This window comes from Carlito syrichta, unplaced genomic scaffold (genome assembly GCF_000164805.1).
Source record: "Carlito syrichta isolate Samal-C Ts95f unplaced genomic scaffold, Tarsius_syrichta-2.0.1 Scaffold303157, whole genome shotgun sequence".
Taxonomy (NCBI): domain Eukaryota; kingdom Metazoa; phylum Chordata; class Mammalia; order Primates; family Tarsiidae; genus Carlito; species Carlito syrichta.
Genome location: NW_007247253.1, coordinates 22,655 through 33,814, shown reverse-complemented (window position 1 = coordinate 33,814; position 11,160 = coordinate 22,655). Strand labels below are relative to the sequence as shown.

General features: G+C 42.3%; 1 protein-coding gene across 1 annotated transcript in view; it reads right to left on the bottom strand.

Moving 5' to 3' along the window:
• SEL1L3 (SEL1L family member 3) overlaps positions 1-11,160 on the bottom strand; it is a 123,559-nt gene that overhangs the window by 90,018 nt on the left and 22,381 nt on the right. Inside the window, exons 3-6 of the mRNA XM_008057938.2 lie at positions 6,961-7,087; positions 4,875-4,996; positions 4,089-4,204; positions 1,316-1,374 (exon numbers count right to left, since the gene is read on the bottom strand). Of these exons, the coding sequence (XP_008056129.1) occupies positions 1,316-1,374; positions 4,089-4,204; positions 4,875-4,996; positions 6,961-7,087 (424 nt within the window). The remainder of the gene's footprint in view (positions 1-1,315; positions 1,375-4,088; positions 4,205-4,874; positions 4,997-6,960; positions 7,088-11,160) is intronic.

Here is an 11,160-nt window from a genome sequence, read left to right as displayed (position 1 = left end):
AGGCATGTGCTACACGCCCGGCTGATTTTTGGATTTATTGTAGAGATGAGGTCTCGCTGCCCAGGCGGGTCTCGAACCCGCGGGCTCAGGCAATCCACTCACCTCAGCCTCCCAAATGCGTGGGATAACAGGCTGAGCCACCGAGCCCAGCTCGCACTTCTTCTTTTTTATCTTCTTTTTTTTTTTTTTTTTTTAGTCAGGGTCTTACCCTGATGTCCAAGCTGGAGTACAGTGGCAGGATCATGGCTCACCACAACGTTAATCTTCTGCGGGCTCAGACAATTCTTCCACCTCAGCCTCCTGAGTAGCTGGGACTACAGGCGCACACCACTACACCCAGCTAATTTTTTTAATTTTAATTTTTGTAGAGATGAGGTCTCACTATGTTTCTCTGACTGTTCTCAAACTCCTGAACTCGGGAAATCTTCCCACCTCAGCCTCCCAATATGCTGGAGATACAGGCGTGAGCCACTGTGCCCGGCCTTACATTTATTCTTAAAGAGTCAATTACAGATGCTTCTCAGCTTATAGTAGAGTTGTGTCCTCTTAAACCATCATAAGTCAAAAATATCATAGGTCTAACATGCATTTAATACCCTGATAAGCCCCATTGTAAAGTCAAAATATCACAGGTCTAACCATCAAGTCAGTGGCAATCTGTATATGCATATTATCTCGTGGTGATGGGGTATCCCGAATTCCTAATGAAGTTTTGGCCTGCAGTTCTGACACTATAAAACTCATTAGTACACATGGATGTAAAAACAAATTAAAAAATTATGAAATGCAAGGCAAGGGACCCAGCTCTCAGTTTCTGTACCCCTTGTAGAGAACAGTTATATTAAGATGAAAAGTGACACAAATATCAATAGTTGCACATATCTCAAATCCAGATTATAAACATAAATATGAAGACTGTCTGCTTTTATGTTTTATACTCGCCCAAAGTTACCAACCATCCTCAACAAGCAATATTAATACTTTGATTTATTTTTCAGAATCCTTCCTAGAAGATAATTTTCAAAGAAAATGAATTATAAAGTGCCATGAAAGAAAGAATTTACAATGAGATCTGGAGAGAGGACTAGTTTCTCTTGCTTAGAAAAAAAAAGGTTGTGGAGAGACACGGAGAGTTTATGCATGGTTTTTAAAAAAAAAGTACAAAGACTAGCTACAGGGCAGAGCACAACCCATGCTCGGAAAAGCTGAATGAGAATGTGGAATACATTAGAGTTGAGACCTAAAAGTATGAAGATTCCTTAACCCTCATCCAGCCAAGTTTGGAATTTAAAAAAAAAAACAAACTTGCACTTACCTAAGGGTCTGATTCTGATAGCTTTTCAAATCCTGTCCGATGCTAGTGGTCACTACTATCTGTGATGGGAAAGATATACAAGATTACTCATCACAAGAGCTAGAAGAGGATTCACCTGATCAGTTGCTGTAAAATTAACAGTTTACTAGCCCTGTGCAAATTTTAAAACTTCATAAATCGGACTTCCCCAAATGACCTGATGCGGTTCAAAAGATCTACAACACTGTTCCTGCCAGCGAGTTTCAGATACTTCCAAACTCGAAGCCAAAGTTTCATTTGACGTGTTTGTTCTTAAAAGCTTACTGTGTAGAAAGACAATCAGTTTTTGAAATTTTACTGATTCCATGAGAGCCTTTAGGGGGAAAACAAGATTTGTTGTGTACTATTTTCACGCACTATTGTTCCCACCACCCTTTCCCTAAGCACTGAGAATCACTCTCATTGTAACAGGATCCATGTTTTTGGCTTTTTCTGATGTTGTTTTGGAGTTGGGGGGTCTCACTCTCACCCAGGCTGGAGTGCACTGGCATGATCATGGCTCACTGAAGCCTCGACCTCCTCAGTAGTTGGGACTGCAGGTGTGCATCACCACACCCAGCTAATTTTATTATTTATTTATTTATTTATTTATTTATTTATTTATTTATTTATTTATTTATTTATTGTAGAGATGAGGTCTCGATATGTTGCCCAGGCTGGTCTTGAACTCCTGGGCTCAAGTAATCCTCCCAGAGTGCCAGGATTACAGGTATGAGACACCACACCCAGCCCAGAATCAATGTTTTTGTCACAAATGTTGCTAGCAGTCTCACATGGGCTCTTCTCATGCCTTGGACTCCATAAACCTCTTGACTTAGGGGGCCACTTCTATTTCCCCAGTGCTACCACAGAGCAAGCACTTAGGAATCTTCAGCTGGCCTAGCCAGATTCTCAAAGACGTAGCTATGAAAGACAAACAAACCCACTGGAAACAACCGAATTCAGCCATACAACCTATTGGTTCAGAAAATAAAAGGACCCACGTCAATTGTTCCCCTAAACCAACCACTTGTCTTAAGTCACTTGTCCATTCAGTTGAAGCAATGCATGTGGGAGTCCCACCACAGAAGTGGGTTTTGTGTAGAAAGCATTTGGTGCTGTTTGGAACCTACATATATTACAGGGAGCCCAGATGAGACAAATGAAGGACAAATGGGCAAGAAGTCAACATACTCCAAAAAAAATTTTTTGCCCTTCACCTTACTGCTCTAATTCTTGTCTCTTGCTTTGCTCAACTATGTGCTCTGCCATTAAATCCATCTCCTCCTTTAAAGGACTGCTTCTTGCTCAAAAATCTTCCATAATGCCCAACTGCCATGCCAAATGAAGTCCAAGTTCCTTGACATTCAAGATTTTCTACGCTTTGGCCCTGAAGACATAGTTCTTTTCCTTCTGTGAGTTCTCTATAGTCTGCAAATTGCTATTCCCGTCAAACTGTCTTATCAGGTGCTGCAACGCTCCCTCCCCTCTTCTCCGTTTTAATTCTGCCCATCCATAGAAACTTCTTGTGAAACCCTCCCAGTGCAGTCCAGCACGGAATGCTGACTTCCTTCTAGATATCAACGGGAATCACCTGGTAATTAAGCTCGCCATAGGGCAGCCCTTCACCTACCTCATGTTACTTCCCTTAATAGTCATAAGCAACTTGAGCACAATGCTTTGCATACAGCAGGTGCAAAATAAGATCCGTCAACTTGCTCTGCTGATTTGCTATCTGCCTCAGAGACACAGAGCATTGAGCTGAGCCTCTCCTTAGGAGGAAGCCGCAACCAAGCTCCAATGCCATCATCATTCTCACACAGAAGGCTATAGCGTGGACCACAGCAATGTCACCTGCCACTTTCAAGGAAGTAGGGAAACATACAAGACATCCCAGCTAACCTATTACAGACTCATCTCAGAAAAACAGTAAGCTCTGACCTGATTTCTTTTCTCTTCAGAAAAAAGTCAAAGTGATAAAACCTAAATATCAAGGGAGGACTGTGTATCAACTCATGCAAGAGATAAACAAAAGGTCTCTTCCAGTTTTGTTACCGAAAATCGCCAATCAATAGGAAAAGCTGATGAGAAAATAAAGCAACCAGAAAAAGGGAGCAAGCTGGCATGAGAAACAGAATTGTCTTCAATTATGACAACAGATTTGCCATAATCCACACAATTGGTGTTATGAGACTTTGACAACAGATCACACAATGTTTTACAGTACAAAGTCGACAAAGTCCCTCCGTCCCACCAGAATTATCACTTATGTTTGCTGGTTATTATGAGTCTGTTTCATGCCAAACATAAGCAATTGTTTCAATTGCCAAAAACAGTCAAATCATTTCTTGGCTGAACTAACCAATAAATTTCCCTTAAAAAAAAAAGTTGTAGAGCTGACAACATTATATAAACATGGCCGATGCTGGTTTAACATCTATCTCCACAAAGCCTATCCCCCCGGAGAAAAGGACTCGATGGCTGAGATCATCATGGCTTCAGAGCTGCCTATGTTCTTTATTCATTCACAATATAGTCAAAAGAAGCACTTTAAAAGTTAATTAAATGGGACGGGATTCCTATGAGTTAAACTTCCATCTATAAAAGTTTGATTGAGTGAGTGTGTGGTTGTAATGAGTCTATCATGTACCACAAATTCACTTTTGCAAATTTTGTTGCTCCCTGGCTTTATAGCAATGCTTAGCTTTAAGCAAAAAAGCTCATCTGGCGCGTAATGGAGCATGTATCCGGATACCTGGCCCCCGCTAAAGGAAATATCCAGTCGGAACCACTCCTTCAAAGGTAGGATGAATTTTGTTTTTACAGCAAGGTCTTCTCCTGTGACGAGATGCATCTGAATATGCAAATGACCTACAAAGAAAATTAAAGTGTATGAAAGGACAGAAAATATCTAGAAGTGAACGAAGCGGTTGGACTGTTCAACAACTGTTCTAAGAAGCTACAAGACTAAATCACATTCCCTTTTCCTTTAAACGAAAACAAAGCAAAACCAACAAACACAATTTTTTTTTTTTTGAGTTGAGGTCTCGCTCTGTTGCCCAGGCAGGATTGCAGTGGCAGGATCACAGCCTTCTGTAGTCTTGACGTCCTGGGCTCAGATGATCCTTCTGCTTCAGTCTCCCAAGGAACTGGGACTACACGGGGTGCTGCCACACAGGGTTGATTTTTAAATTTTTTTTGTAGAGATAAGGTCTTGCAATGTTGCCTAGGCTGGTCTAGAACTCCCAGGCTCAAGCAATTCTCTCTCCTCAGCCTCTCAGAGTGCTGGGACTGCCAGCATGAGCCACCGTGCCTGGCCCACAAACCAACACACACATTCGTAAATGCATTCCCCCGTAAATAAGACATTAGGTCTTATAAGCTTCCAGGAAAAAATTTAAATTCGAAGCCCACATTTGGAAACCATTGGTCTTGCTGGGCTGCCGCGTTGACAGTATCTTCCTTATTCCAGGCAGACGTATCTGTTAACAGCACAGAAGAGCATTACAATATCGTTTGAAAGGTTCTGTTGTGTACTCACCCTCTTCAGTAAGAAACACGGAAGGTGTGCCGTACATCTCATTGGAATCAACAAAGTACAGAATCCCACAGAGATTGGCCTTGCAATAATGGAGTAAATAAAGCCACAGTGAAACAGTAAACCTATAAGGGGAGAAGGGAAAAAAAAATTCTGCTGATGGATATCATCCAAGAACAGGTAATTACAGCTAACAATGACCAAGTAAATTGCTTTCTTTCCAACGAAGGGATGAATTTGTCTTCGTGTTCATCATAGGAGATCAGCTTGCAAAGCTTGATTTTGGGGACAAAGGAGGTAGTTATAGTAACTGTGAAAGACAGGAGTTAAGCGTCGTTGTGCAAAACTCGCAGACATTCCACCTTGCGCCCAAAACTCGGTTTCTGTGGTCTTTCAGCCTCTCCCATGCCTGCTATTTGAATCCTTGATAAAGGCTTATAAAGCCAGCCACGGAATAAAAATCCGGATTTTAATAAGAGGTGATTTGAGAAGAAGCTATTCTAATTTCTATGATTAAAAGGAAAAACATAATTAGGGCTTTTTGAGCAATTTTGTTTCTTTCAAAGATGAAAGCTGTAAGGTAGGGAAATGTAATCATCTACAAATGGCAGGGCTATGTGATAATTGGGACACACATATACACTGCTTAAATGCCCCAATTAGGTTATTTGGTATCACGGTCTGGCTGACCAACACAGAACAACTAATCTAATTATTCCGTTCCTGGACTTGGGCTATTTTTGTGGGGGAAATATTGTACATCTGTGAGTTGTGCAGTGAGGATAAAATTGCGGTAGCCAACTTAACTAGGACACATTCAGCCAAGATATGCGATCCATCCATCACTCAGAGAAGATCTGCTGGACACTGCTTGATACTGCACATTGTGCTGGTGACCAGTAGTTCAAAGATGAGGAGGTGGGAATAATTGCGTTTTGCACATGAAACTTGAATCAAGGTCAAAACAAATGCATCCATGCACCCCTTTCTCTCCACAGCAGCCAATTCACAGTCTGGGTTAAAACAGTAGTTGCACCAGGTTCTTCGGGAATACATACAAACAAGTCCTTTAGAATATTCTGGGCTTTATAATCTGGCCTCCAAATCAGTGGTACGATATGCAAACAGATGGTGCCACATAGCTCCCTCCTGACCCACCCAGCTGAGCAAGCTCATGAAGATAAGTTATTACAAGGAAGCTTAGCAAGAACATACGCTCAGTAAAGTGACTCAAGATCTTTCTACAGCCAGCAGCATGGGAAGAATTAAATCATTCTGCTAAATCCATCCAGTCTGAGGTGAACCAGGAATCATTTTCAGCATCTTCAATTCAGTCGAAGGAATGTGTGTGTGTGTGTGTGTGTGTGTGTGTGTGTGTGTGTGTGTGTGTGTGTCTGGGTTTTGCTGAAATCAGTGGAGGAGATCAGAAGTTGGGAAATTTCAAGCAGCTCATCCAATCTTCCAAGACAAAAAAGGCAAAGCCAAGACTGCAATCTGGGCTAGCTTTGGCTGGCTGCACCTGAAACCTTGCAAGGCCGCAGGCTTCACACCTTGCTGCCTGCTTGTGTCATTCCCCCATGGACAAAGGCTGAGGCAAACTGAGGACCACTAGACACAAGGATGATTCAAGACTAATTGGAAGTTTTCACATTCTACACATTCTAAACCGTGTAGATCTCAACTTTTTTTTTTTTTTGAGATAAGGTCTCACTCTGTCTCCCAGGCTGAAGTGCAGTGCCATGATCATGACTCACCATGGCCTCTAACTCCTGGGTTCAAGAGATTCCCCTGCCTCAGCCTACCAAGTAGCTGGGACTACAGGCACACGCCTGGCTAGTTTTTTTTTTTTTTTCTTTTTGTAGTGACAAGGTCTCACTTTGTTGCCCAAGCTGGTCTCGAACTCCTGGGCTCAAGCGATCCTCCCGCCTTGGCCTCCCAAAGTACTGGGATGATAGGTGTGAGCCACCACACCTGGCAATCTCAACATCTTTGCACAGCATCTTCCAAAGGTGTGTCTTCCTAAGAATTTCTTCCACTAGCCTGCTCTGGACTTCAGAGAAAACCAGCACCGCCCACCGCCCATCCTTACACTGGGTAATCCATCCGCTGGCGTCGGGTGGCCTCTAGCTCTCGGTTCCGAAACCTCAGGAACTTCTTGACAATCCCTGTGTTTTCTCCACTGGAGGCATACAGAAAGCCAAGGAGGCCAACCACATCTGCAAACAGCAAAACGACTCCCTTTCAGTGACCTCCAGTAAAGTATCCCTTCCCACATCACATTCTACCTGGAACCCTCCACCCAGCTGCCACATTTAAATGAGTCTCCCACTGATCCTCACTCCCCCTGGTTTGGGACCACGTGCCCTTATTGATGAAGTGTGCTGCCCTCACCCTCCCTTCCCCCAGCAGTGTCCTGCTACTGCCAATCCCTTTCTCGTAGTTTTATGATAAATGTTCAGGGTCTGCTTATAAGTGAGAACATGTGGTGCTCAGTTCTTTGTTTCTGTGATAGATCACTGAGTATGATGGACTCTAAATCCATCCAAGTTGCGACGAAGTCCATAATTTTGGAAGTAGCTTTCTTTATTATCCCCAATTAACAGATCAAAAAAAATCTGAGCCTCGCAGAATGTTAAATAATTAGAGGTGAACCTGGGATTTCAACCCAAGCAAGCACTTTGTTTTCAAAATTCATGCTCTTAAAACTGAAGCTTTTTAAAATTTTGTACAAACTTTTCACACTACACACAAAACTCTATAAAAAACACACAATCCTACACAAAAATTATTAACCGTAAATTCCTTAAAATCTTCTACCTTATTTCACAAATGAGTAAGAAATCTTTTCTGCAGCTCTGGAAAAATAAGGATGTCCATAACAAATCTTAAAAACTGAGTTATTTCATCTACATTTAATATTTACTGCTTTAAATAAGGTTAAGTATGAATTTTCTATTTTCCATATCTCTCTCCCCACCAACGAAAAGAGAATTCATTGAACTCAATCTAGGAATAAAATGTTCCTTGGTTTAAACATCCACAATTCCTGGGCTTCTGGGAGAGAGGAGAGCTGACCTCAGTGCAAGTCACAAAATACCAGTATTGACACAAATTATGGGGGCGTCAGCCTAGGATGTCGGACAGCCCAGCCTTCATTTCCCAAAGGAAATTAAGACTTTTATTATATAGAGTGGTACCTCTGGTTCCTTGTAATTTAGAAATCATAAAAGCTGTTTTTAGAATCTCAGGCCCTGGTGTGTATATTTAACAGGATTAAATAAGCCAATTTTTCCCCATTATTTACAAATCTACCTGCTTTGTTACAGGTAGAGATGCATTTGGAAACTCAAAAGGGTGGAGTTATCAATTTTAACAGAAACCCCTCAAGTATTTTTTTCCTTTTTTTTTGCTTTTAGATTTGTTTTGTTTTGTTTTTGAGTCAGGTTCTCACTCTGGTACACAGTGGCACAATCACAGCTCACTGCAGCCTCCACTTCCTGAACTTAGTGATCCCTCTGCCTCAGCCTCCTGAGTAGTTGGGACTACAGACACGTGCCACTATACCTGGCTAGTTTTTTTATTTTTATTTTTTGTGGAAATGAGGTCTCGCTATGTTGCCCAGGCTGGTCTTGAAGTCCTGGGTTCAAGCCTTCCTCTTGCCTCGGGCTCCCAAAGTGCTGGGATTATAGGTGTGTGCCACCGCACCAGTTCTTTTTTCAATTTGAGCTCAATTTGGGCACATTGGACTTTGCTGGTCTGTCTATGGGAGTGGTGAGGGGGATTAAAAATGGAAATATTGTAAAAATGTCTTTGGATTCTGAAGGAGAAATTTACCAAAGAGGTTGATATCAGCTCAACTTTGGTTTGGCATTCACCGTGTTGAGTGAAGCATGAAGGACCAGATGGCCACACGCTAGACCCCTAGGAAGCCTTCTGCTGGTGACTGCTGTTGAGTGATCCAGCGTGCGGTCGAAACATTTGTCAAAACAAATGGGATTTGACTCTGCTCAACCTGACTCCAATAAAAAGAGACTGCATTACGGAGTCTTCCAAAGTGAAAGGAGTTAAAAGTGAATGTTGATGGGTCTCGCTCTTAACCAAAAATCAAAGAAAAACGAGTCAAAGAGGAGAACTTGCAGCAAAGGACTTTGGAGGAAGAATCTCAGACCCAAAGATCTAAGATAATTTTACAAGCACACATTCCTCCTGTACCCAGCAAAACCAAACCAAAGGCATGGTCGTTTTCTTGTAAACTCTGTAGCTTCTATACGTCTATATGTTGGAATTTTGGTGTAGTTTTTCCTCAGTAGAATACTGTCTTTTTTATTATAGTTAGAAGCAATTAACAGGAATGGATTTTGGAGCAGGAGAGAATTTTAGAATTCATCTAGCCCAGGATAACACACAGGCTTATCGTCTAGCAACTGGTTGTAGCTCCTTGGAGTGCTAGAATTGATTAGTTATGTCTGTCACAGGCAGCAGAACGGAGAGTAACACTACCAATGCCATCCATCACTAAAGACAACAGGTAGGAAATCTTAGGTCCAAAGAGGTTTAGTGGCATGCCTCATTTCCTCTAAATGTAAATTCCTTGAAAGCAGGGGTACTTACTTCACTCTCTTCTCTACCCCCAGAGCCTAGAACAGTCCTTGTTAGGACTCCATAAATATTTGGTGAATGAATGAATATAACTGTATCCAAGTCAGGATTCAAACCTGTATCCCTTTCTCCTAGCCCTTTTCACAATTCTATAATGTGAACCTCTAAGCCAAACAATGGTCCCTTTCTTTCAAATCCTTCCCCCAAACCCATTTTTTTTGGCTTATCTTGTATGAAGAGGTAAGATTAGAAGGAAAAAAAGGCACCATTAAGACATAAACCTAAAATGCCAAGAAAACAGTTCATGTTAGGAATTTTTCCTCCTTATATGTTTTGCTTGTATTATTCCTTCAAATTTTAGAGCAGGAAGAGGCATCAGCTATTACATGGTACAAACCCATTCATTTGGAGATAAGAAAAGTGTTAGTAACTTGCTGAAGATTGTACAGCCAAGAAGAAGCCCAGCTCTGACTCAGATTTGGCTTCTCCACTACAAACCAATTGTTTTCTGGTTTTTGTGAGTCAGGATCTCACTCTGTTACCCAGGCTGGAGTGCAATAGCACGATCATGGCTCATCATGACCCCCTAGCCTCAGTCTCCTGGGCTCAGGGAATCCTTCAGTCTCAGCCTCCCAAGTAGCTGGGACTACTGACATGTGCCACCACACCTGGCTAATTTTTTAATTTTTTTGGTAGAGATAAGGTCTTGTTATATTGCCCAGGCTAGTCTTGAACTCCTGGGTTCAAGCAATCTTCTTGCTTTGGCCTCCTAAAGTGATGGGATTGCAGGCATGAGCTACCATACTCGGTCAATGGGCTTCTTATTAACCACACCACATCTCACAAATCCTCCCAGAGAGAACCACAGCTGATACTCAGCAGGTATGCCCCTGTGAGACCCTATTGGTTGCTAAAACACTGAAATACTTCTGTTTTGGTTAGATAATTGATGTCACCCTGAACTCAAGGTCCCGCCACCCAGCCTGGCATCTCCCTCAGGTTGGAGCCTGGCTCAGTAAGGGCCTCAGAAGCCACCCTGCCTCAGCACTAACCAGGACCCTCACCCCTCACTGGCTGCTAAATATTTAGAATCTCATCCCTAGGAGGGTGGAGTTAGGGGGTGATCATGTAGTCCATTCCTAGCTTACCTGCATGACCAGAACCCTGACCCAGATGCCTTGCTCTGGGGACAGTCCTGTTTCCATGCAATAAATCTGTACTCAGGGCATGCTACAAACACACCACTATGATGCCACTGAGATTCTCAGCCTGCATGTGAAGTCAGTGACAGTATCAATGCAAGGAATCACAAGGACTCAAAGTCTGTAAGCAGAATCTGGAGGCGGGGAGGTAAAATTTTCAGCTTGGAGAAATAAAACACCTTGTCTAAAACAGAGGTAACTCAATAATGCTATCTAAACATAGGACATCAAAAAGGCAACAAGCCTGAGCAACATAGCAAGATCCTGTCTGTACAAAATATTTTTTAAAAATTAGCTAGTCAGGGTAGCACATTCCTGTAGTCCCAGCCCTTCAGGACACTGAGGCAGGAGGAACACTTGAACCCAGGAGGTTGAGGTTATAGTGAGCTAGGATCGTGCTGCTGCACTCCAATCTGGGCGACAGAGTGAGATCCTATCTTAAAAAAAAAAAGGCAGTGGCCATCAGATGTTTAATTTTCCTTAAACCC